Source organism: Neolamprologus multifasciatus, chromosome 6 (assembly GCF_963576455.1).
Source record: "Neolamprologus multifasciatus chromosome 6, fNeoMul1.2, whole genome shotgun sequence".
Classification (NCBI taxonomy): Eukaryota; Metazoa; Chordata; class Actinopteri; order Cichliformes; family Cichlidae; genus Neolamprologus; species Neolamprologus multifasciatus.
The window spans coordinates 5,436,765-5,464,001 of record NC_140444.1 but is presented as its reverse complement, the minus strand read 5'-3'; the positions used below and the strand labels follow the sequence as shown (position 1 = coordinate 5,464,001).

The 27,237-nt window shown below is 40.4% G+C and overlaps 2 protein-coding genes across 2 annotated transcripts; both read left to right on the top strand.

The window, feature by feature from the left end:
• LOC146516239 (multidrug and toxin extrusion protein 1-like) lies at positions 1-16,586 on the top strand. Its single transcript, XM_085163409.1, has 16 exons — positions 1-2,342; positions 4,012-4,113; positions 4,229-4,297; positions 4,414-4,562; positions 4,893-4,935; positions 6,511-6,555; positions 7,645-7,742; positions 8,287-8,384; positions 8,493-8,674; positions 9,479-9,587; positions 9,757-9,832; positions 11,605-11,674; positions 11,748-11,880; positions 11,959-12,053; positions 12,146-12,209; positions 12,310-16,586. Exons 1-16 carry the CDS (start codon positions 2,172-2,174, stop codon positions 12,555-12,557), a joined length of 1,752 nt encoding a protein of 583 aa, XP_085019535.1. The 5' UTR covers positions 1-2,171; the 3' UTR covers positions 12,558-16,586.
• A 37-nt stretch (positions 16,587-16,623) lies between these two features.
• Positions 16,624-27,237, top strand: LOC146516238 (multidrug and toxin extrusion protein 1-like). Its single transcript, XM_085163412.1, has 16 exons — positions 16,624-17,897; positions 19,432-19,533; positions 19,622-19,690; positions 19,913-20,061; positions 21,089-21,131; positions 22,169-22,213; positions 22,300-22,397; positions 22,678-22,775; positions 23,172-23,353; positions 23,429-23,537; positions 25,250-25,325; positions 25,709-25,778; positions 25,872-26,004; positions 26,455-26,549; positions 26,627-26,690; positions 26,764-27,237. Exons 1-16 carry the CDS (start codon positions 17,724-17,726, stop codon positions 27,006-27,008), a joined length of 1,752 nt encoding a protein of 583 aa, XP_085019538.1. The 5' UTR covers positions 16,624-17,723; the 3' UTR covers positions 27,009-27,237.

Here is a 27,237-nt window from a genome sequence, read left to right as displayed (position 1 = left end):
ATTCTGTTTCTAACATTTTCACCAAATACATGCACGTGGGTTCTCACTGGAGGTCATTCTGTGGGACCCTCGTAATCATCTTCCTCTTCCTTCTTGAACAGAGGAGTAGATGCTGGGCCTGCTGCTGGACTGACGCCCTCTACAGCCATGTGATGGCTTATCTCTGACGCTGTGCTGGGTACTGAGCTGGGCTAGCTGAATACACCATCTCAAGCTACAAAGACACTTAAAAAAAAACAAAAGCAAATCTGAAAAAAATACTTTTCACCACAGCAGGTAAAAATGGATCCACAGTGGTTTGACTGACATTACTGTGATGATTACATGTTGTCCTAACCTCTTTTTTTAAACTGGTGTACAATATAATTGAAAGGCAAAAGACATAATAAAATCATGTGACTAAAAATCTAAAGGTTTTCCAAAAGGAAGTACTGAGAGATTTCACCCTGCAGACGCTTAATTCTGTCATTTCGGGTTTTCTCTGTCACATCACATTTTTCAGGCTTTGCGGTCAGCAGCGACACAGCTGGTGGCATTAAACAGTTTTAGCGCTAGAGGGCGGCAGTGCCACCTGATACTGTGTCAGCGCCTCAGGCACGAAGGCATGAGCAGAAACTAAACAAGCTGCTGCGTTTCTTGAGATTTCCCTGAGATTTTTTCAGCCCAAATAAACAGAAGTTTAACAAGTCTACAAACCTGCTGATAGAGATCCTGTGACATGATTGAAAAGACCACATCTACTGTTGTAGTCATCAGATCATATGTTGTCTTAACCCAATTTATCACAATGACAAAAATAACCAAACACTGCTTAATTTATTGATTTGATTTCCGGTCTTGTTCCTTGCGCACAGAGATTTCATCTATATTATAGATGATGACATAATCACAGGTTTCATGAATTTAAATTGAAGAAATTACTCTGAAATGCTTCCGAAGTATTCTTTTCATATTGATGACAGTCTGTCCTTTTCTATTCCTGCTAAGCTAAGCTGCTTTTTGTGCACTCGGTCATGTTGCCAGTTAACTTGTTTAGTATCACTTACTTTTCCAGCGTTTTGCGTCCCGTCCCAACTTTTCGGGGGGACTTATTCTTGCCAAACATGTCTCAAACATGTTGTCAATTCCAAAATGAGCCGATATATATCATGAAATGGTAAAACGTCTCAGTTTAAACAATTTTCAAACAGTTTTCTGTGAATAAAATATGAATAAAGTGAAATATTGTTTATATTTTACACAGAGTTCCAGCGTCTTTGGAACTGGGCTTTGGTCTGGATACTTAATACAGAGGAAACTTAACTTCGAACAGAGTTTTGGTTGCTCCTACCATGAAGACCAAATAATGTATGTTGCTCATCCTGTACCATTCAACTTACATCTGTCATTTGTGCAGGCTACCCTTATGTACCAGCTGCAAGAGCAGTGCCATTTGCTAAATGGCCTGTGTTTGTATAGCGCTTTACTTAGTTCCTAAGGACCCCAAAGCGCTTACTGTCTGCTAATGCATAGCCTCTGATGTGAAATCCAATAATAGCCCAATTGAAGAGTTTGACATTCACACACTTTTTCCATCAGCCTTGATACAATTGTTTTCATAGTATTCCGATTAAAATCCCTCATACGTCAATCAGCAGTTTCCCAGTTTGTTTGTTTGTTGTTGTTGTTTTTTGTCTCCATAAATGTCTGCAGATATCTCCATAAAAATGGAACAGCTGTCTTTACAGTATGAAGCCTTTTTTTTTTTTTTACATTCTTCAGGACCATATTCGGCATTGGTCTGGTGATTCTGCTTGTGAGCGTGACGTGGCTGCAATGTAAGCAGAGGAAGACGATGTGGAATAATCTCACAACAAGCCTGCCCGTATTTTTTTTTAAATAAACTCCAATGCATAAATCACACACTGTTGTTGTGAAGACGTTTTTGTTTTTGTTTTGTTTGTTTTTATAATAAAACACACTCATGTTTATCGTCAACAGCGTTTCCTAGACGTTTACGTCACATATCGCGTCACGTTTCAGTGGAAGCACGAGGGGATTTCAGTGGATTTCTCCGCGTGGATCAAGCTGCGGGATATCTGCTGTGCCTGCATTTGTCCGTGACTGCAGGGGACGAGGTCGTAAATGGTGTCTGGGATCCAAGTCGGTTTAGAGCGTTTCGTTTCCTGGTCATGGAAGGTCCAGAACCGGTTACCGATTATTTAAGGGGAGTGAACGGACACTTGAATGAACTTCAGAGCTCCGGTGAAGGATGCTCTCCTTGCCGTAAGAGCACCCGTTGTTTGATCCCGCCGGTGTACTGGAATGAGCTGCTACAGCTTGTTAAACTGGCAGGACCGGTGGTAAGACGCATTATTGAGGCACTGAAAAATTATTTATTCCCAACAGTAAAGATGAAATTTTTAAAACTTGCTTCATTTTAAGCTAGTTCTAACCCGAGTGCAACTCCTGTAACAGTCTCGCAAATAAGAGCTTTCCAATCTGGTTATGAAATAAAAAGTCAACACTCGAACATAAAGTTTTATTTAGGGTTTTTTTTTTTTTTTTTGCTTACTGTATGTTAAATCTTTTACAGCCTTCTGACAATCAGGCCTGAGTTACAATATGCTGCATACTGTTTAATGCTTAGATTCCACATAGCTGTATTAAAAATCATCATTAATGTGTTAAATCTGTTTATCAGAAAGTGCCAGGATCCTGCACGACAGAAGATAAAACACTAAAAATAGAAACTTTAACAAAATAGTTTAAACGAAGTTAAATATCTCAATAAGAGACAAAGTGATGAAAATTATAGAATTCAAAAAGGTATAAAAAAAATACACACGCCTGTTTATTTCCCCTTAAATTATGACACATTTCTGGGTGGTGCCCATCAAAAACTTAACAGCTTATTCTGCTATTGACTCGTGTTTTGAGTTTCTGGTACTCTAGATGCTGACAATCGGGTGCCTGATTAGCAGCGGCTGTGAGGGTGGACAGTTTGTGTCTGCTCCAAGCCGGCCATGTTTCACTGATCTGGATAGGACCTGTGCCTTGAAGGGCAACTTCAAGCTGGTGGTCTGCAGAATTATTTAGAGCGAGCCCTAGTACAGCGGTGGGCAATCTCAGTCCACGAGGGCCGGTGTCCCTGCAGGTTTTAGATCTCACCTTGGGTCAACACACCTGCATCACATGATTAGTTCGTTACCAGGCCTCTGGAGAACTTCAGGACATGTTGTGGAGCTAATTTAGCCATTTAAATCAGCTGTGTTGGTTCAAGGACGCATCTAAAACCTGCAGGGACACCGGCCCTCGTGGATTGAGATTGCCCACCCCTGCCCTAGTACCATCTCCAATATAACGGGAAATGGTATAAGAACGGTCATAGCGAAGCATTGCGACAATAAAGAAAAGATCCACTGAACACATTTCTTTGCTTTTTATGCAGTTTATTGATTGTAGTGGTTTACACATTACAGGCTAAAAGCCTAACAGGCTAAAGAGACACAAATCTGCCCTCTTTGGTGACCTGTTGTGAACAAGTTAGGAAAGTAAAAAAGAAGAAAACTTAAACATCAGTCTGAAAATTGATAGTTTTTCAAGTTTCAGGCCAGCAGCATCAGCGTGTTATTTTTCATATGTAAAGTGTGTAACACCGTTTTAAAACACACACTTGGTCATTTAAACACTAACCATAAACAAACACATTTGTACAGTCATGCTTGCGTACTTTATTGAAGCACAGAAAGAAAATTTCACGTCACAATATTTTAACAGTTCTAAATTAAATTCTCGGCTCAAATAATCTTGGTTTGTCCTTACGTCGGTATTAAATGATGAATTTGACTTCTGGTGCCTTCCTAGAAGCCTGATCTGTGCGTTTAAAAATATACGATGTTAAAAAAGAAAGTTTAGAAGCGAGTATATCATGAGGTATTTCTGACTTATGAAAATTCTAATGAAACAGTTCTTCCTTATTTATTTATGATCTGCTGGATAATAATGATGCGTTTGATTTTGTTTTCCCAGCTCATTTCTCAGCTGATGGTCTTCATGATCAGTACAGTCAGTATGGTGTTCTGTGGTCACATGGGGAGAACTGAGCTTGCAGGAGTGTCACTAGCAGCTGCGGTAAGGAGACGCACTTGAGGCGTACGTCAGCTGGTTTCTGCCGCTGCCTTCTGTAAGTCTTCATTTGGATTCTGAACACATGCTTTTTTAAATGAATGTATCTATTCATTTGCAGGTGGTTAACGTCAGTGGTATTTCTGTTGGCACTGGTTTATCAGCAACTTGTGATACCCTGATATCTCAGGTTGGGGCTTATGTTTTTTAAACAACTTAACAAGGAGATTGTAGTATCAAGTTTGTTTTCCTGAACTGTTACTTTGTCATGTGATCGGTAAGTCTTTGTCTGAATGTTTCATGCAGACGTATGGGAGCGGTAACTTGAAGCGAGTCGGTGTGATTCTCCAGAGGGGAGTTCTGATTCTGCTGCTGGCCTGTTTCCCCTGCTGGGCCGTCCTCATCAACACTGAGCCTCTCTTACTCGCAGTCAAACAGAGTCCGGAGGTCGCCAGGTAAGTTCAACAGGAACAGCTAGAGCAGAATTAGACAAATTTATAATTATCATCTGTAAATGCGCAATATATACTTTAAGTCAAAATCTGCACTACAGTAGAAGTAAAGCAGATGTGGTAGATCAAAAGATTTGCAACATTAATGTGCAGCTGACAAATCTGCAGCATCTCTGCAGGTCTTGCATGTCAAAATGTCTGAGAAATGTTTCAAGCACCTTTTTGAATTTAGGCCATAAAGAATCAAATCAGTTTTGTAGGCAAAGAGCACTCGTACCTGCATTGTATATATGTAGTTTTTTCACACATTGTGTTTGTCTCTCTGGCCTGAAGTCTCGCCCAGATGTATGTGAAAATCTTCATGCCTGCTCTCCCGGTGAGTTTGATGCATTCAGTTTTCCCTCATGATCCCGTGTGTGAACGCACAAGCTAATGGTGGAAGCTATCAGTAAAATCAGAGAATGTCTAAAAGGGAGAACACCCACTCTGAGCACTTCCTGTTTCATAAGGGACACTTGCGAAATCATCCAAAATGAACCGGGCCTTAGGGAGGTGAACTAGGGATGCAACGATACCAATTTTTTTCAAACCGATACGATACCGATACTTGGATCTGAGTACTTGCCGATACAGAGTACAAAAACCGATACTTCTACCACACACACACACACACACACACACACACACAAATGCAATGAATTGGAAGACAGGTTTTATTATATTCTCTGCCAATAATAAATAATATCTTAATAAAAATGACCAAAAAAAATTTCAAGTGAAAAATAAGCACTTCTGTTAAATTATTGCAGAGTCTCCACATTGTAATTTAACAAAATATCACTGAACTATTGGCACTGTCTCGAGCTTTCGGAATAATAAATAAACACTTCTGTTTGGAATAAAATAAATACAAATTAGGTTTGAGAATAAAAAAAACTTTTAAATTGTTGCAGAGTGTCCATATTGTAAACAAACAAACAAACTAAATAACGAAAGTATTTGGCATTGACGAACGAACTCCCCATCTGCCCGTGGATCATCAGTCCACTGTGCCATTAAACCAAGGACTGACATCGCGCACACACTGCTTGTCTTTACCTCTTCAGAAAGTTTTGGCACCATTATCTCCCTGATGTATGGGCGGCTGGGAATTTCATATCGCAGCTCGAGTATGCTGAGAAGACGGTGCAATCCTATGTTTTCCACGACCAGCATTGGCTGGTCATCCAGAGCGATAAAATGAGTCAGAGCCTCTGTTATTTTAACTGCCCGTGGATTTTCTCTTGACATTTTTCATCACTTTTCCAAAACCTGAGTTAAAGTTGGCTGTTCCACACTGCTGACATTTTGTTTAGCCTAGCTACAGCAGCCTCCAGTTTCTCTTTTTTATCTGGAGCTGCCAGTCTGACTCGTCTAACCCTGTGCCAGTTTAGCGCGGGATGTCCCCCTAGTGGCCAATCTAAAAAAACTACAACAAAAATGACAATCCACCCTCTGATTAATGAAATAAGTTAATATCGGTTCATGGTATCGGTTAACTTTTACGAGTATGAGTACACACACATTTTACAGTATCGGCCCCAATGCCAGTATCGGTGCATCCCTAAGGTGAACCATAAAAATGGAACTCTATTTTTTAAATGAGCTGTCTCAACGATCCACACAAGATTTGCCTTACTGTTGAACCCATGACATACATGAAACAAACGTAAAATAAAATATGTCAACAATATTAGTCAAACAGAACATAAGTTGCAGTTTACTGATCTTATATCACCTCCTTGATTGTATGTATCAGTTTTAAAATTTTAATAGCCATCCAATTAAAGTTTTTAAACGCATTACACAGTAACAATTTACAAAGTTCTTAGAAACATTAGTTACAATCGGCAATCATACGAGAATCAACAGATGTGTTGAAAGACAAAAATGTTCTGTTTTCTATCTCCAGGCTGCTTTTATGTACCAACTGCTTGGGAAGTATCTACAAAATCAGGTCCAGTATCCTAACATAAGGCATGTATGACTAGGGATGGGTATCGTTCAGGTTTTATCCGATACCGGTGCCAAACCGGTACTTTTGAAACGGTGCCGGTGATTAAACGGTGCTCGAACCGGTGCTTAAAGAATGGAGAACACAAAATTGGTCCAAAAACCTCTCATGTTTAGCTGTTTTTTTGTAAAAAGATAACAATGTTAGCCTTTTCTGCAGCTATGGGGCATATATGGTATCACTCTTTGCTGGAAGCAGTGCTTAAACAATGGAAAAAACACACACTTTGTCCAAAAATCTCTCATGTTTAACTGTTTTCCACTTTTTCTTTGGTCATTTTAGCCTTTTTGGCCAGGGTGAAGGGAGTATCTGCCATCAAACAAGAAGACAGCTGCATGTAACTACGACGGTGTTTGCTAGTTCACCTTACATGCATTAATGTAATAACGTGGTTAGCCTACTCAACGTAAATTACACACGAACAACATTAAGCTACTCACGCAGAGAAGAACGGCTGCTGCTGCATCATCATCCTCATCATTTCTGCTACACTGGCAGGGCTCCGGGACCGATATCAGGCACCACACCCGCAGTAGATGTGCTCGGTGTGAGGTCTCGCAGCAAGCTATCAAATACGGCGCATTTCTCGGCTTTAAAAAAAAACCCGCTATGCGTCGCCAGGTGTTTCATCGGATTTGAGGTGTTACCTCCTTTGACAGTATCACAGTATCAGCTTAAAGCACTTGTTGCAGGCTGCTGAGTTTGCATATTTTGCTGTGAAGTACAGCCAGACTTTTGACCACTTCGCCCTGGGCATTTTAATCTGTAGCTCTGCTCTAAAAGAACGTACGTACCTGGACCCGCCTACTATCCTTGGAAACGTAAAATGATTGGCTAGAATCTAAAGTGTATCACAGCTTAGGAAAAAAAAAAAGCACCGAAATAAGCGCTGCTTTTCGGTCTGGTTACTACCGTTTATGTCAGAACCGGTGCCATCATGGCACCGGACACCGGTACCCATCCCTATGTTTGACATTCATGACATGTAACAAAGTTAAGTTTAAATGGAAAAAGTTTTGCTCTTCATTACAGGGAATTATGTGGCCTCAGGTTATAACTGGAGCAATTGGAAATGTCTTCAATGTTGTCATCAATTACGTCTTCCTCTATCCCCTGGAGCTGGGTGTTGCGTGAGTTGTTTGGTTTTTTTTTTTTGCTTTTTTAAATCATTTTTGAATGATAAGTGATTAGAAGGGTGCAGATATGTGTCTTTAAGTGTTTCACGGAAATGGTGTGTTAAAGCTTTAAAACCAAAACAAAAAAACAATTATTTACTGATTTAGATTTTGAACCTGAGAGTCCACCACATAGTTCCAGTGGCACATCTGGACATTTCTTAGATTAGCAAAGACAGTGAAATATAACTGTGCTTAAAACTGTAAACCTATTGATTCTGATAGATCCCTGACTTTTACTCAGGTATACCTACAGTATAGAATCCTTCCAGTTGATCTAATCTGGCAAAACCATAAAATCATAAAAAATGTGCAGGAGAAGAAAAAACTCAAAACAATTATGAAATATTATTTAAAGACGGTCTAATTTAACTGATTTGGTGGACGCTTTGTACATGTTTTAATCTTGATATTTTCCATTCATACTGTGTCTTTATATTTCTTAATAAGTGCCTGCTTCTGTTTTTGGTCACTTCTTCTGCTCATGGTACTACTGAAGTGGATCTGCAGCAGCCAATGCCATGTCACAGTATTTGCTGGCTTTGTTCCTATATGCTTACATCTGCTGGAAGGGTCTACACAAAGCCACATGGGGAGGTCCGTTTTCTTGACCACAGCGTGATCTTCGAGTGAATGTTTAAAAAGATGGCCGTCTTTTAATGGTGTTTGTTTGTGTTTGTTTTTTCTTCAAACTTCTGCCTGCAGGTTGGACGCTTGACTGTCTGCAAGAGTGGGGTCTCTTCATCAAGCTGGCTATTCCCAGTATGCTCATGATTTGTTTGTCCTGGTGGATATTTGAAATCGGAGGATTCCTGGCTGGTGTGATAAGTGAGGTCGAGCTGGGAGCTCAGTCCATAGCATACCAACTCTGCATTGTAGCTTATATGGTAACTTTTTTCATTTTTCCTTTCCCATTTTTGAAGAGACTTTTACATCCATCCATTTATTTTCTATTGTTTTCATGAAACAGTGAAATTAATAACCTTAATAACCTTTTAAATTAGTCTTAGCTATAAAAATGCTTTAAAATATCTTAATAATCCTTCATAAGAACATATATATTATAACAAAAAAATCTTTGTATAATCTTGAGAAGAAGGACTTTGATCCCTTTAAGCATGACCACCATACAACTCTGTATTCCTGATGAATAAAGGACAATCAATGTGGGATTGTAAAATCAGTGACTGTTCACCTGCTGCATGGTTTGCTTCCAGTTTGTGCAGCACATGCTCATCAATGCTCACCACTCCAAGGGAACATTGTTGGATTATATGCAATGCAGTGCTGCAGCCCAGGAAAACTACCAGCCTTATTGGCAGTTTCCTTCTGTTCTTCTAATGACGTTGGCAGTAGTTGCTTTGGTTTCTTTGTGTGTTTCTTCGTGTGTGTGTTTGTGTTGCCTTCGTCCTAATGGCAGTTTTATTTGAGCTTGTGCAAGATACACTTGCACTAAAAGCTGTAGTTTACACTACAACAAATCAGACTGGCTCTAGCATCTCTTGCTGTTTTCGTCTGTTTCTAATCTTTGTGCTAAGAAAACGAGCTTCTAGCTCTACTTTTGAACTTATCATACCAATGTGGTAGTGGTGCCATGTCCCTCATAACTTTAAACTAACTTTAATGAGATCATTTATTTTCATGAAATTCAATACTTGACATTATCACTGTGTAAATACATCTTTTCACAGAGCCCACTGGGATTCTCTGTTGCTGCCAGTGTGAGAGTTGGAAATGCTCTTGGTGCAGGAAATCCAAAGCAGGCCGTGCTATCGTGCAAAGTCTCTATCATCTGTGCATGTAAGAAACGAGTCATCTTAAAAAGAAATAATTGAAAGCAAAGGACTGGTTGCATGTGTTATCAACACGTATGCAAAACACGGGTCGCGTCTTCACCTTCTCTCTTTGAAATTTCTACATGTGAGCTGTTCTCTCACGCTGTGCATTTTACTTTATTTGTGCACCACAGTGGCAGTTGCCTGTTTGATTGGGGCTTTCATCATCTCTACCAGAAATGTCATTGGCTACATTTTCACCTCCGAGCAGTGAGTGCACTCACACACACTCAGTTTTACTTTGTTGCAGACACGTGGATGTCCAGTTGAGTCTGTGATGTTACACAAGTCCATTCAGACTATTATACATTATCTGTGGTCATCGTCTTCATGTTGATGCACAACGGTGATCTGTGACTGTTTAATGTTTAGCAGGTAGGCCCCTTTAACAAATCCCTCAGTTTATAGTTAGTGTTCATCCTGTGAGGCACCCAGACTTCAAATACAGTGATGTGAAAAAGTTTTTGCCTCCTTCCTGATTTCCTATTTTTTTTTTGTATATTTGTCACACTTAATTATCTCAGCTCATCAAACAAATTTAAATGGTAGACAAAGATAACACAAACACAAAATGCAGTTTCTAAATGATGGTGTTTATTATTAAGGGGGAAAAATCCAAACCTACATGGCCCTAAGTGGAACAATTAATTGCCCTCTTCTGTTATAGCATAAATTAACTGTGGTGTATCACATCTTTGGAAAGCTGAGTTTAATTTCTCTAGCAACACCCAGGCCCGATTACTGTCACACCTACTCTCAATCAAGAGATCACTTAAATATGACCTGCCTGAGAAAGTGGCAGATATCATGCCGCGATCTAAGGAAATTCACGAACAAATGAGAAACAAAGCAACTGAGATCTCTCAGTCTGAAATAGGCTATAATAATAATAATGGATTGGATTTATATAGCGCTTTTCAAGGCACCCAAAGCGCTTTACAATGCCACTATTCATTCACTCTCACATTCACACACTGGTGGAGGCAGCTACAGTTGTAGCCACAGCTGCCCTGGGGCAGACTGACAGAAGCAAAGCTGCCATATCGCGCCATCGGCCCCTCTGGCCATCACCTATAAAGCCATTTCTGAAGCTGTGGGACTCAATTATACATAAATGGCAAAAACATGGCACAGTGGTGAACCTTTCCAGGAGTGGCCAGCCAACCAAAATTATCCCAAGAGCCCAGCAAAAAGTGAGGCTTGTTGTCTGGGGGGCCAGAGGCCTTTTAAACAATTCCAACTTAATTAAAAGCAGATTTATAGGAGAATGTGACAGGGGTGAAGCATGAGCTGAATATTGTAAGGATGATGGCAAGATGATGGCTGAAAGCTATAAAACTGAAGTCAATCCTGTGGCATTCCCCGAAAATGGCTGTTTAATTATAACATTTATTTCTAAACTGGGAGAATTGACAGAGTAGCCATCCTTGCGATTGTGCAAATCATACAAGTGGTTCAAGTAAATGTCTGTAACTAGTTTTGAGATTCTTGCTCCAAAGGGAGATTCAACAATTTACTAAATGAAAGAGATCAGTTGCTTTTATGAGCCTGCAGTGTGAGTGGTTACTCGGTATATTCAATAAACACTCGAGACTGTCTATTTTTGGTTTTTTTTCAAATTGCCTTTATCATTAAGTACCTGGGGTCAACCATGAATAACTGGACCTTAGATGAAGATTGGACAGTTTCAAGGAATCAAGGAAGGAAAACTATCACTTAATAATAAACTATATTGTCACTTTTTATTATGTTTAATGTTATGGTCTTACTAAATAATTAAGTCAAGCAGCTGAAGCACGCTGAATAAAATCCGCAGTGAGGAATAACAACGTCAGGTTCAAATGCAGTTTGACCGCTGCAGTTGAACTTGTTCCTTTTATTGGTTTGAAGACTAGAGATAGATGTTACATTGAAAGCATGATTAACAATTTAAATATATTTCTAAAAACCCTTTTAAAGGTCTTATTTCTATATCTTTATAGAGACATCATTCAGAGGGTTGCTGATGTCATGCTTATATTTGGATTCATGCACATCTGTGATGCCATTGCGGTGAGAAATCATGCAGAATAACCATTCACAAAGCACGTGAGACATCCACATGACCAGTGTTTGATACTTGCAGGGCGTGGCTGCAGGTGTTCTTAGAGGTGTGGGGAAACAGCTGATTGGTGCTTTGTGTAATTTTGTTGCATTCTACTTCATTGGCTTCCCCATTGGTGTGTCCCTGATGTTCGCAGCAAACATGGGGATCGTAGGTAAAACCAAACTTGTGTGTGTGTGTATTACTCTGTCTCAGAGGATTTGTTTAGGAACATTTTTTGTATACGTGACAGGACTTTGGACAGGACTCGTCATTTGCCTCTTACTCCAGGTGATATTTTACGTCACTTTTTTGTGCAAACTTGATTGGAAAAAGGCTTCAGAAGATGTAAGTAGCTACATCAGTTGCTTTAAGTTTAAAGCTTTCTTATTTGAAGCTAAAATGTACAATCAGTAAGTGTCTTTGATGTCTGTGATCAGGCTCTTGTGAGAGCAGGGGTTCACATCACAAAGGAAAATGCAACAGCTGAGCTGGAACACTCAGGTAAGAACTGGTAATAAGAAACAGTCTTGCTTTGAGGCTCGCATGAACTTTTTGGGTTAATCTCAAATACTCTCTCTCTAACTCTTCCCCAAACCTCTAGATTCACATCAGAGTCAGGCCCAGGTCAGTGGAGCTGAGTCTGCGTGTTTGAGTGCTGAGGGAGGAGAAACAGACCCAACTGTAGCCGGTTCAGGCAGTAGAGCCTTCACCACCACCACCACCACAGTGGGAGATGTTCTGTCTGTACCACAGCTGGCTGTATGGCGTGGTTTGGCATTAATAATCATGATCATCGTCCTCCTTACTGGAATAATCATCAGTCACTTTCTAATGAAGCTGTTAAAATGATAGGGCTGCTCATCAGCTTGACCATACTGAGAATCTACTCCAGTCTTCAGCTCTGTGGAGCTTCCAGAAACGGTTTGATTTCCTGGTCTGCAGCCCTCTCATATTTTCTTTACTACACACCAAAAGAGCGGATGCTAACGTCAGGCCAAATTTACATTTAGAGTTTCTTGTATCAGGTCCTGGGGCAAAACCCAAAGACTGTATACAAAAGATGGATGATGCTTTCAGGTCTGAAATGTGATGCTTAAAGTGTCTTACATGTGCATTCTCTATAACAGCCAGCAGCAAGCAATTCTTCTGCTTGTTCTGCTTGCCCCAGTAAACATTTTCACACCTGTGGCTCTGTCACAGGTGTTACATCTTATTAAATACAACATCATGTTCACTTAGGAAATTACGGTCCCATTAGCATCGCAAAGGAAAAAGGCAGGTATGCACTTCACTGTATGAGAATACAGTCTCACTTGGTTTCTTAGTGAGTCACCACTCAGTCCTTCTGTCAGTTTTCAAAACACGAAGATTGCAAAGGCTAAAATGCTAAGCTAAACTAAAACTTGTTTACTATCCAACAAGGGGCATCCAGCATCCAATTTTAGTATGCAGCCTATGATAAAATCTGCTTCAGGAAAAAAATGCATTTTGTGCACTTTTTGTTTCCTGTGTCTCAGCCAAATTAGATGGTGTGTGTGTGAGAGAGAGAGAGTGTGAGAATAAAACTTCTTCTTTTTTTCTTTTTTTTTTTTTACTATTAAGGGTCCAAATGAGGACTTAATTTTAAGCAAATGGAATATGTATATTTTCTGGGTGAAAACAAGGAACTTAAACGTCCACCAGTAACATTTTATGGCAGCATTTTTCACAAGAACAAACATTTCACTGCACAATGTCTTCTTATATCTTCTGTTTGCTTTAAAAGACCATACCATGGACTTAACTTTAAAGTCCTCTAGCATTGCCACCTTCACGATAGTATTTTTTTTATAAGATAACTCTTTATTGTCATTGCACAGTCATACATAGTACAGTAGTACAATGAAATTGGAAAACTGTCCGACGTCGGCACTACATATAACACAACACGACACAATATGACACATCACAACACAACACAAACAACACAGTATAATAACTTAGTAATAAAAAATAAGAATAAGTGTATTTGTATTGCACACTGTTATTATTGCACCTTGTTATAAATATAAATATTATTATTGTTATTGTTTTAAACATTGTTACGTCCCCCCTAAAAAAGTCCAGGGAGGTAGCCAATCAGGTCAGCTATTTGCATTGATCAGGGCTATTGCCCTGTTGTAAAAGCTGTCCTTGAGTCTATTTGTTCGGGACCTCAGCAGCCTGAACCTCCTGCCGGACGGCAGCAGCTTAAACACCCGGTGTCCTGGGTGTGTACCGTCCCGTAGGATGCTGCGTGCCCTCTTGAGACAGCGAGTGCTGTACAGGTCCTTCAGGGAGGGAAGAGGATGTCCAATGATTTTTTTGGGCCATATTGATGACCCTCTGGAGTGCCTTTCTGTGTGCTGTGGTGCAGCTGGAGAACCACACACCAATGCAATATGTCAGCACACTTTCAGTGGAGCAGCGGTAGAAGACGGTCAGCAGCTCCTTCTTCAGGTCCATTTTTCTGAGGATTCTCAGAAAGTGGAGACGCTGTTGGGCCTTCTTTAAGACCGCAGAGGTGTTAGAGCGCCATTGGAGGTCTGTGTCTATGTGCACACCCAGAAACTTGAAACTGGAGACCCTTTCCACGCACTCCCCGTTGATGCTGACAGGCTGCAGCTCGGACTTCCTCCTTCTGAAGTCAACTACCAGTTCTTTTGTCTTGGTGGTATTAAGGTCCAGGTTGTTATCGACACACCAATCTGACAGCCTCTGAACTTCAGCTCTGTACGCCGTCTCATCTCCCCCTGAGATGAGCCCCACCACAGTGGTATCATCTGCAAACTTGTTGACTGCGTTGTCTGGGTGGGAACTAACACAGTCGTGTGTACAGAGTGTACAGTAGGGGACTCAGTACACAGCCTTGTGGAGAGCCGGTGTTGAGGCTGAGGAAAGATGAGGCCCCACTCTAACTCTCTGTACACGGTCTGAGAGGAAGTCTCTGATCCAGCGGCAGGTGGTAGAAGGAAGTCCGATTTCCAGCAGTTTAACTATTAGTCTGTCCGGGAGTATCGTGTTGAAAGCAGAGCTAAAGTCAACAAAGAGCAGCCTGGCGTAGCGGCCCTGCACTTCCAGGTGAGAGATGGTGGTGTGGAGCGTTGTAGCAATGGCATCTTCAGTTGATCTGTTAGCTCTGTATGCAAACTGGAGCGGGTCGAGTGTGGGTGGCAAGCAGGACATGATGTGACGTCGGACCAGTTTCTCAAAGCACTTCATTATAACAGGTGTTAGAGCAACTGGTCGGTAGTCGTTGAGGCTGCTAATGTTAGTACGCTTGGCAGTGGGACAATTGTGGCTGACTTTGGTTAAATGGATGTATCAGAGAGATCTTGATTTTCATGATCGGTTTAGGCTTTAAACGAATAGATAAAGGTCTGTTTAGTCAGTGTTGAGACTTTGCTGCACAAATACATTTTTGAATCATCTGCCATTATTTTCTATTTCCTCTGTTTGTTTTGTTTTTGATGTTTTTGAGTTCCTTCTGTTGGAAATCTGAAAATAAAGAATTTACTGTTTAATAGTGAAGCATTAAACAATCACAAACCTGTAGTCATACTGGGTGGCTTTTAAGTGTGAGAGTGTATGAATAAATAACTCATTTTCATGAAGCAGGCTTCAAAAAGTTGCTTATGTAGGGAAATTCCACATTAACAGCAGCTCCATAAAACCCATTTAGAAGTAGCTGTACGTCATCAGTCTCATCTCTGGGACAAACAGAGGTCTCATCAATTCACAATAAAGAAACCTGATCCTGTTGATCAGCAGCAATGAGCTCAGCCACCCGTGGAATTGACGTCTGTCCCACTCAACCCCCCTCTTGGTTCAATCATTTTCACCAGTTTCCTGGTGAAAATGACTGCTGGCCAGTTTCCAGCTCATCTGTCACGAATGAAAGTGTTCCCTTTCTGCATGATCACTGTTAAAACGTAACTTGTTGTACAGACTGTCACGTATTCACGCCCAGACACATTATGCATGATTTTGAGCCCTGTTACATAACTATGACCATTTGTTGGAAATGTCATTTAAACATATACCATGCAGTGAAAAATATCCCCCTTCCTGAGATCTTTTTAATTTTTGCATATGTAAAAGGTTTAGGATTATCAAACAAATTGTAATATTGACAAAGATCATCCAAGTAAGTACAAACTACAGTTTTTAGAAGATGATCTTATTTATTAAGGTGAAAAACAACTTTCCAAATATACATGGTGTCAAAAAGCGACTTTCCCCCTTTGCTAAATCATGAATTAAGTGTGACTAACTGCATTTTTTTTGCAAGATGAATTTAATTCCTCCACAGTGACGTGAATGACTCATTGCCAGTTCTTTACTACGGCGACTGTAGACAGCTGGAACAGCTGCGGCTCGCAGACACAGCGTGTGCCAAACTGTGCGGTTTATGTGTAACAATTTGTGTTTGGTGAAATTTGCTGAGCAGTTTCAGACACTACATTTGAAGTTAGCTGCCACTTGCTTACTTTGTACTTCTGTAGCGCCAGCTACATGAAGAAACGGCTTCATTAACTGAAGGTGCTCACCTTAACCACCAGCTGTAAAGACTATCCTTGTGGAAATGCTGTGTCAGTCCAGCAGGCACTTTTTTAATCATGAAGGAAAGCTCTTACTGGGGGCCACTCTAATTTAGGTGACTTTCCCATGATAAGTCTAGTTAAGCCAGATTAATTTCTTAAACTAAACCTCTTACTGGTAGATAATCTTTATCAGCATTATAAAACACCCTGTAATTGTATTCCTAGACTAAGACGTATTCAGGTGTAGTGAACATGAGACGTAGAAATGACTCACGCCGAAATAAATACATTAAAAATCTGTACATAAATAAAAAAACAGCTTTAATTTGACCAATATTTTACTGTTATTTAGGGGTTTTTTTTGTTTATTTACCCATTATTTAGTTATCATTTATCAATATTTCCAGTCTTTTCTCTCTATGTTAATACTTATGGAAGTCCTGCACCACTTGCATAACCTTGTTCAGAGTCATTTTCAAGAGTTAAAAACATAGACTGTATATAAAAGATGAATGTTGTGATATTACCATCTTATAGCTACAGATACCTCTTAAGTGCTAAGTAATATACAAATAATGCACAGCCTCTTGGGCAGGCGAACTACACACTGTATTATTATTTATCACGCCATTCTGATAAAATTGTTTAAAAGGCACCAACTCCACAAACACAGGCGTGAGGATAGGTCAGCTACGGCTATCTGTGTCTGTGCGCCTGTCAAACAAAGCATGCCACTATGTGTAGCACCTTCCTACTCAGCTGACCCAAACACACACGTTCATATATTGCTTTTATCTATACCTAAGGACTTTCTTACAATTTCACACACACACACTTGGGGGTAAACTCGGGGGTCAGTACCCAAGGATCCTGCAAGACAACCTGCTCAACCACCTGAACCAAAGTTGCCCAGATGCAAAACAATCCAGCATCGCAAACAGACTCTGCAGACAGTCTGACCTGCAAAAGATATTAATTTTCAACATTTTTTCTGATGAAAGTATGTTAATGTATATTAGTTTGAAGACCGAACTTTATGCAAGTCAGTGTGAGGAAGACTGTTCTCTGTTTTCTTGCACCCATACTTCTACTGTTATGAAATTATTGTCCACTGAGATTTATCTTTTTTCCAGTTACTGAACTAAAATAAATCGTTTGTTTGGTTTCTCTTCCTTCCCCATAGATTAGACAGAGAGTGTTAAACACACACTTAGCAGGACTGTCGCCGTGCTGCAGCACGCGCTATTTACAAGTGTAAACACTCCCAAACTGCCCAGCAGCAGTACACACATGCACGAGGACACTCCTCAACTTACCGCATGTGTCTGGCCCCTCCTCATCGTGATCCCATTATCAAAACATCAGCCTCTACTAGATACAGTAGCTGCTGAGAGCGAAGCAGTGACAGAAAGCAGTCCGGCTGTTTGCAGAGAACACCTGGATCTGTTCAATTATGGACGCTTCGGTAAAAACAGCAGGAAAATGCACAGAGGCGGCGAGGGGGGATTTAAAGGAAGGTGAAGCAGCACAGAGCTCCCGCGGCTGTTGCCAGAAATGTGTCCCTGGATTCATTCCGACAGTTTACCGCAATGAGCTTGTGCAACTTTTCAAACTAGTGGGACCAGTGGTAAGACTGTGTGGACACAACAACTGAATAGCTATATTTAACTGTAGTGGTGTTTTTATTCGGACATTATTTGGCATCCCTGTCTGTCGCTCTCTGTGTGATGTTACTGACAGGAAGAGGTGATTTACTACAGACGTTGTGCCATGTGCAGTGTTGGGAAGGTTACTTTTAAAATGTATTCCGTTACAGAATACAGAATACATGCCCCAAAATGTATTCTGTAACGTATTCCGTTACGTTACTCAATGAGAGTAACGTATTCTGAATACTTTGGATTACTTAATATATTATCATGCTGTTTACAACTACGTGAATGTACTATTGCTGTGATTTATTACTGTTACTGAAGGTCCGCAGCTCCGAACCGTAGGAAAGGGACATCTGGCTAATACGCTGGGTTCGTGTTGGGCTCGTAGCCGAAAACTAGCTTTACTTTGTTGTCTGGGTCAACTTTGCTTGCGAGAGACAGAGAGAGGCGTTGAAAGGCTGCTCCAACAGAACTTATTGTTTTTGGAGGAAAACACGAACACGGTGTACAGTCGAGTCTTAATAGCTTACTTACAACTGGGCTCGTCAGGCACTCTTCTTGGCTGCAGTGGTTATTATTATATTTACATGCTTCCAGCTCCCGTTTTTTGCTCGATGACAGCTCGTACTTTTCCTTTTTCTCCCTCCCTCGCTCACAGACACTTAACGAGTATGGCAGTCCATTCTCCCTGCAGCACGGACTACACTGCCTATGATGCTACATTCTTTAGAGCTATGCCTGTAGCATTCTGCCTATTAGCTTAGCACAACAACAACAAAAAAGGCCTCTCTCACCCAGGAAACACGCAGAGAGAGAGAGAGCGTCACCCTGTAACCATGGCAACCGTAACGCTGCCACCTGGAACAACAGAACGTAGCTGTCAAACAAAACCCAAACAGTCCTGACCCGCGACAATATGAAACAGGGAAGTACCGCCGTGTAATCCGTTTATTTCAACAAAGTAACTGTATTCTAAATACCACCTTTTTAAACGGTAACTGTAACGGAATACAGTTACTCATATTTTGTGTTTTAAATACGTAACGGCGGTACATGTATTCCGTTACTCCCCAACACTGCACATAGGTGCATGCAGACAGGTGTAAGTACTTGCCGTGGTTGTTGTCACTGCAACTGCTAGACCTCTGACTGGCCATGTGTCAGTAAACTTGGGACTCGTTCTTAAGACTGTGTTATATCTCGTCCCGTTTGTTTAAACTAAACTTTAGGAGCGAGCTGTTTATACCTGTTTAGTTGCTTAGACAGGTTTGGCATAATGTTTATTTAATTTTAGATGCATTAATTGTGTTTAATGGCTTATTTGGATTAATTGTCAAATTAGCCCAGATTTTGCTTAAACCTCAACAACATACATTTGCTTCAATATTTCTTAAATGTTTAACATCCTTAAGTTACTAAATGTTTTAACCATATTCATTACTTATTTATGTTTCCTTTAAATGTATTTCTAAATACAACACAGAGTCAGTATCTCCTCTTCTTCAGGTCATTTCCCAGTTGATGGTTTTCATGATCGGTTTTGTCAGCACGGTGTTCTGTGGTCACCTGGGGAAAACTGAACTTGCAGCTGTAGCATTATCAATTGCGGTGAGCAGACATTTCAGTGCCTTTGTTGTTGAACCGTAAATATGCATCATTTTTACCCCAGTTTATGCATGTTGTGTTTTGTTTGCAGGTAGTTAACGTCACTGGTATTTCCATTGGCACCGGTCTGTCGTTAACTTGTGATACCCTCATATCTCAGGTAGGGTCCTCACCGGAGCTTTCACTTTATTTGTGTAACCAAGACAAACACAAGCAGCACAGCTGGATTCCCAGGTTCTCCTGGAATCGCCTTTTAAACATCTCAACACTGAGCTTTTGTGTGGAGTTATTTTTCTTTGATCAGTCATACCCTTGTTCTTTGGTGGGATTCTGCGTTTTCCAACTTTTCTCACCCGAGCGTCTGTCTACCTGTTTCACGCAGACGTATGGGAGCGGTAACTTGAAGCGTGTGGGTGTGATTCTCCAGAGGGGAGTTCTGATTCTGCTGCTGGCCTGTTTCCCTTGTTGGGCCATCCTCATCAACACTGAGCCTCTACTACTTGCTGTCAAACAGAGTCCAGAGGTCGCCAGGTGAGCCGTTATTAACCAGCAAAAGCAGACGCGTGGATGTTGTGACACTGCTGAGCATGCGTTTGTCTCACTCTTAAAGAAACGCAAGTTATGCAAAATGCCAAGCACTGTTGCAATGCAGTAATCTAAAAGCACATTACACCTGCAGTGGCAGTGAACAGTTAACTGAGCACTGGAAAATTCAGACGTTTTTCTGAACAGAAAGATTTTAGCTAAAGCCAAAAAGAAAACCAAGAATACCAGCTGTGTAAAAATATTTTTAAACCAGTTTTGTTCATTTGTTGAAGTATCATAGACTAGAAATGTCAGTTTAACTGCTAAATCCTCCACTTTCTTCACCACCGTTGTTCAGTTTTTCATCTGAACTGTCAGTGTGCTGGTTCTTACTGTTTACTGTTCACTGACTTTTTTCTAAACATAACAAGTATATGTGAATTCAGTAATGCAAAGGCATGGATTTTTAATTCAGGAAAACAAATTATGACCTCTTCACGCAGATTATGGAAATATTTAACTTTGTACTTGCAGGGCTTTAAAATTAAACAACTCAGGAAAACAGCAATTTGCATGTCAGCTGTTAAAGTCACTCAGCTTTCTATGCAAGTGAGTTTAGGGTTCATCATTATTGACCTGTGAGGAATAACTGGTTAGATTTGTGTACTGGTTTACAGCCCAGCAGCGTCTTAGACTACATGCTATGTTAGCATGCCAATGACATGTCTCAACTTTTGGGTAAAGTTGCAAAAAGCGTAACTGACATCCCGAGACCTGAGATGCATTTTCAGTTTGTCTAAACTATTTGGGATTAGTTGGATCTGATAAGTTTAAAAATGAAGCATCATCATTGGTCACACAGGGTTTATTTTACAGCACAACACAATGAAGTCACTGTTGTTTACCAAAGTAGGAAACAGTAATGTGCAGAATGAAGTAAAAGAACAAGCAAAATGCAATGTGCCCATATTTTATGTGCAGTCACCATCAACAGTGTTGCAGGCTTACTTTGTCCTTTCATTTCCACATGAAGCCTTTCCCAGCTCTATGTGAAGATCTTCATGCCCGCTCTGCCGGTGAGTTTGATTTGACAGAGTTTTGAAAGGTGTTAAATAACCAATTTCAGCACGGCTAAAAGATCTGTTAGATCTCTGTTCCAGATCCAAAGTTCTTAACAGTTTAACAGATTTACACATGGTTAGGTTTGTGCAGTCTTTCATGTTTGACGCCTGCTGATCTTGGTTGATGACGACTTTTTCTCCAGAAGCAGCTTAACGTTTTAGGTTGTTATTACAATATATTAACATCAAACACTCATTATTCCCAGAGGATTCAGTTTAAGCCATCCGTAAATTTTCTTCCACTCGTTCAAATCAGGGTTGCAGGGGCACTGGAACCTATCCCAGCTGTCACAGGTCTAGAGGCAGGGTACAACCTGCACAGTGTATAGCAGGGCTAATCTATATTATTGCTAATATATATTGTAATATATCTATATCATGGCTAAAGCAGTTCTGGATGGATGCAAACTGCATTTCGTTGCCCTGTACCTGTGCATGTGCAATGACAATAAAGTTGAATTCTATTCTATTCTATTCTAATGAAGAGACACGAACCATTCACGAACACATTTATATCTCCAGCCAATTTAAAAATCACCAGTTAACCTAATATGCATGTCTCTAGACTGTGGGAGGAAGCTGGAATTCCCAAAAAGGACCCACAGGCACAGGGACAACATACAAGCCTTGCCTACATTCAAAGGACCTTAGCTAACTGTCCAAATTCTTAGCTTAGTTCAGTTTTTTAGCAGCTCCAATTCACAACAGTCACATTAAGGCACTTATATTGTAGGAAATCAGACAGCAATCCCACAAACTCTGGGACAGAGTAGACAAGGGTTAATGACATTCAGTGGAGGCATATAAATGCAATGAATCTGTAGTAACTGTAACTTCTTATTGTCATTTGACATGTTTCTCAGCCTTGGCTGTTTATTATGTTCAGTAAAAAGTGTTAGCGTGCTGATTAACCTAAGATCCGATCATGTGCTCAAATTTGTTCTTCACTTCTGTCAATGAGTCTCTTATCATTTAATGTTTGCTTTCTTCAGGCTGCTTTTATGTACCAGCTGCAGGGGAGGTATCTTCAAAATCAGGTGCTTAAACATGCATATGGCCCAACATTACCTTAATTTAAAACATGAACATGAATGTTATGTGTATTTTGTGCTTTGGTGTACAGGGAATTATATGGCCTCAAGTTATAACTGGAGCAATTGGAAATGTCTTTAACGCAATAATCAACTACGTCCTCATCCATCAGCTGGATTTGGGTGTTGCGTAAGTTTTCCTCCATCATTCCTGTGACATCATTGGTTGAATGTAACTCTCAATTCAGTCAAAGAAAACTAATGTGTTTTAAATTCTTTATCTAATGATTCAGTGAATTTAGGTGAATTTAACACAGATTGCACAATAGATTAAATGACTAAAAAGTCAAAAAAACTTACATTACCTTCTAATTTTAGTTTGGGTAGCTCTGTTGATAGCGTTTCATTTGATTGTCACTTTAAATATTTGGCATTAAATGTTTATTTTTTATGGTGTTTTTGTCTTTAAGTGGATCAGCAGCAGCCAATGCCATCTCCCAGTATTTGCTGGCAGCAGTCTTATTCATTTACATGTACTTGAGAGGTCTGCATAAGGCTACATGGGCAGGTCAGTCATTTTACTTCTACGGGGAATCTTGTGTTTTTATAAATGTTTTTATTTTGCTGTGTCGTTCGCCTTATTTCACATTCTGTCCAGTAATTTCATCAATTTGCATCATTCAGCTTTTGGCCTTTCATACCTGAAGTTGTCTATTCTAATTACTCCAGAGCTTAATGTTTGATAAAATTAGTTATACTCTATAACTGTGTAATGCAGTGTGGAGGAACGGTTACGTAGGTGACAGTTATTATTCTTTAACAGGAGGGTTTCAATTAACTTTAAGACATCTCTGTAATAGTTAAAACTTCCTTCATTGGTAATTGTTGATCCTAGGCCTATCATAAAATCATAATTTAAATCAATAGTTTGAAAGTTGACATATAGAGTCACTCGGACCCACAGGTTGGTCCCTCGACTGTCTCCAGGAGTGGGGACCCTTTGTCCAGCTGGCTGTCCCCAGCATGCTCATGCTCTGTCTTGAGTGGTGGATGTTTGAAGTGGGAGGATTCCTGGCCGGTGTGATCAGTGAGGCCGAGTTGGGAGCTCAGTCAATAGCCTACGAGCTGTCCGTTCTAGCATACATGGTAACTCCACTCAGTTCTGCTTGCATGTTGACTTGGCGTTACATTTTGGAATTACACATGGATTTTTTTCCATAGTTTCCACTAGGGTTTGCTAGTGCTGCCAGCGTACGGGTTGGGAATGCACTTGGTGCAGGAAACATCGAGCAGGCCAAGCTGTCAAGCAAAGTCCCCATCATCTGTGCATGTAAGAACCGACGTATTGTCTGTGTTACACAAATGCAAAGCGCTAAAAATACTGATAACTGAGCAGTAGCAGCTCTAGTTTCATTTCATATTGAGCCTCATGAATAGAAAATTTTGAATAAAATATTGTTAAATAAGCATATGAAGCATAAATGTAATAAAATATAAATCCATCCGTCCTGCCACCTCCTTAACAGCTTATCCAATTCCATATTGTTGATGGGAGCTTATCCCATCATTAGCTAACCCAGTGGTTCCCAAACTTTTTTTGCTGGGCCCCCCTTGTTTTACAAGAAAAATGTTCGCGCCCCCCCTCGCGCGCGCGCGCGCGCACGCACGCAAGAACACATCCTCCAACCACACACACCCATATTTTGCTCCATTGCGGTTTATTTCACACCTCAAACATTTAGTAAACAATTAAGCAAATACAAGTAATATGCAGGTAGCAAGAAAATAAACTAATAAAGTCTTTTATGCTACGTCGGCACCTACACGGGTATTTTTAAAAACGCAGCTGTTTCGTCCACACATAAACAGCGTTTCGAATCACCGAGAATGGAGATTTTTTAAAACTCCTTTTTTGCGTTTATGTGTGGACGAGGAATATAGAGTTCGTCATGCAACGTCAAAGGTATGTGCCTTTTTTCACGTCACGCTGTGCGCCACGTTATTGTTTACATGAGATGAATTGCAGAATGGCAGATAGAGACGAAATACTGTTAATCTGACTATCTGCAGGTTTTACACGCTTACATATACACGCAGTTACTGTCCCTCCATTTAGAAAGGCAGAGGCATCACGGTGTAATTATTTTACATGTAGTTGTTTTTTTTCCTGTGTAATAATATTCAACATTGCTATCAATACATTTTTCAAAAAATCCCTCTGCAAAATGGGTTCAAAAACATAAACAACTGTTGGATGCTGTTTGTCCGTGATTTGAACCGGGGGAACAAATTGTGGCAGGAACGACCTGATGTTATTTGTATCCTGCTGTAACTTTACTGTATAAAGAGCTAACATCTCCAAAATGTCAGGAGTAGTTAGTCATTACAACAAGTGTTTGTGAACTACAAATCAAGAATGTGGGATGCTGTTTGTCCGTGATTTAAACAGCCCAGCGCTGCTCCCGACAAAGGTAAAACCAATCCTGCAGGGAGACCTACCTCGGCACTTGTGCAGGTGAAATCAAAGGGAAGATTTGCTTCACCATATTTTCTAGTCTTTGGCTTAGAATGAAGTTGGTTTGGAAACATATTCAGCTATGCTTCATCTCCTGCTTTGCGTTTGTGTGGGCGCCCCGTGCTAGCAGTGTCCAAGCATTGTTTTTTTTTGGGTTTTTTTCCCTTTTCATGCCGCGCCCCCCCTGCAATGGCTCTGCGCCCCCCCTAGGGGGCGGGCCCCACACTTTGGGAACGTCTGAGCTAACCTAACATGGATGTCTTTGGACTGTGGGAAGAAGCTGTACCGAGCTATAAACCATGCAGGAAAGCACTTCACAGCAAAAAGGTCATGAGTTTAAATCCACTAGCTGCCTGTGTCCTCTTGACCCATCAGAGTAAATCAATAAAAATATAATCTAATAAACCCAGCTGCTGTATTTAAAGTGCTTTCTGTGTTCTTGACATCATTTTTTCCTTCAATATTAAAATTGAATGATTTTAAAAGAGTTTAGTGCATTTTATTCTGGTTTCTATTTCTCATTGCAGTCATAATATCATGCTTTGTCAGCGCTATTTTCTGTGCCTGTAAAAATGTAATTGGATGCATTTTCACCTCAGAGCTGTAAGTATAATTTCTGACCTTTGACCTCTACTCTAGGACGAGTTTCTCCGTTACTTATTTTGGTATTCTTGTATAGGTCACATCAGGTTGTTTTATGTGGCTGCTTGAACTGTTGAATGTTAAGTAAGGCTTTAACTTTCATGCTGACTCACAGACACATACTGGTGTCAAATTAACAAAACAGTTGTTATTCATCCCTTTGTCCCAGTGTCCATTTCATTAACTGAAACAAGCCTGGTTTACATTGTTGATTAGATAAAAATGAACACAATAATCAAATAATTTCGTGTTACATGTAGCTCATTGCATTGAAGGTCGTTTTCATTAAGTTTGTGTATGCTTCATGGTGTTTGACTGTATTTGAACTGCACATATTTTTTTAGTGATATTTTGCAGAGGGTTTCTGACATCATGTTGGTGTTTGGTTTCTTGCATCTTGGTGATGCAATTGCGGTAAGAAATGATTTTACAGCAGCGATGGACGTTTCAGGCTAATACTGAAAAATATAAAATGTGATTCGGAGAAATCTGTGTTTGTGTTTACAGTGCGTGACTGGAGGAGTTGTCAGAGGTGTAGGAAAGCAATCGGTTGGTGCTCTGTGTAACCTGATTGGGTACTACTTTATTGGCTTACCCACTGGCGTGTCCCTGATGTTTGCAGCTGAAATGGGGGTTGTAGGTGAGGGTGGCAGAGCAGTGAAGTCATTCCAAGTTCTTTTATTTTCCTTCGCAGTAAATTAATGCGACATATTCAAGATAAGAGAAAATATTATTTGCTGTTGTTGTCATCTTTCAGTGATTATTTACAGTTTTACACAAAATCATGAAATACAAAATGATACATAGAAAAATAAATACATTAGATGTAAAGAAAACAAAGTACTAATGGGAAAAATTAAATCTTTAACCTTTTAAATGAAACATTTTTAGACAGCATTCTTTATCTAATCTTACCTTAAATTGTCTTTGATTAAAATGATGCGAAAGCGACAATCACTACATGTTAAGTCTTTCAGGTTTCAGCTGTATTGGGACAAATGTGTGCTGCAGTCAGAAATTAAATGTACCTCCGGCCTGACAAGCAGGCAACCCATTAAAACTCTTCTTCTTCTGTTTTTTTCTGCTGTAGGATTTTGGACAGGCCTTACGATTTGCGTGTTCGTGCAGTCGATCTTTTTCATCACGTTTTTGTGCAAACTCGATTGGAAGAAGGCTGCTGAAGAGGTGCACACCTGCATCTATTGACAGTTTATCACACTTTTACTCATCAAAGCATGTCATTAACTGTTGTGTCTGATCAGGCTGAAGTGCGAGCAGGAGTCCGCGTCAAAGAAGAAAAAGACACGATCGAGATGGAAAATAGAGGTGAGTGGGCAAACTGGCTGAAACATTCCCGTTATTACAGTGTCTTATTCATGCTTCTCTTTCCAAACCCTAGACTCTAATCACATCCAGACCCCAATCAGTACTATTGCATCCAGTGGTGAGAGCGCCGGGGTGGACCACGTATACATGGAGGTGCAAATACCAGAAGAGAGTAAAACCACCAACACCACTACAGTGGGAGATGTTCTGTCAGTGTCACAGCTGGTGTTACGGCGCGGCCTGGCGATACTCATCATGATCCTCATCCTCGCTGCTGGAGTCATTACCAACACCGTCCTCACTCCGCTGCTCAAATGATGAAAAGTGGACAGTCGGAAAAAAAGCACAAAGTTTATCTAAGTAATAAAAATGCACCTTCTTTTGTGGGAGGGTTACCTACACTGTTGATTCAACAGAGGAACAGCTGTGTGCAGTCTGTGCCCCGTCTTACACTGTCCGGCCACAGAGATGAATTCAATAAGATGAAAAGGGCGGAATATGTAGTAAACAAAGGACAGCTTTATTAAGGCCTTTAATGAAAATGTGT

Coding starts and splice junctions, on each gene's coding strand:
- LOC146516239 (XM_085163409.1), top strand. CDS start 2,172: ATGGAAGGTCCAGAACCGGTTACCGATTATTTAAGGGGAGTGAACGGA. Junction 4,936..6,510: donor TCTTCATGCCTGCTCTCCCG/GTGAGTTTGATG, acceptor TTCTATCTCCAG/GCTGCTTTTATGTACCAACT. Junction 12,210..12,309: donor AGCTGAGCTGGAACACTCAG/GTAAGAACTGGT, acceptor CCAAACCTCTAG/ATTCACATCAGAGTCAGGCC.
- LOC146516238 (XM_085163412.1), top strand. CDS start 17,724: ATGGACGCTTCGGTAAAAACAGCAGGAAAATGCACAGAGGCGGCGAGG. Junction 19,534..19,621: donor CTGTAGCATTATCAATTGCG/GTGAGCAGACAT, acceptor TTTTGTTTGCAG/GTAGTTAACGTCACTGGTAT. Junction 25,326..25,708: donor TGCATTTTCACCTCAGAGCT/GTAAGTATAATT, acceptor ATATTTTTTTAG/TGATATTTTGCAGAGGGTTT.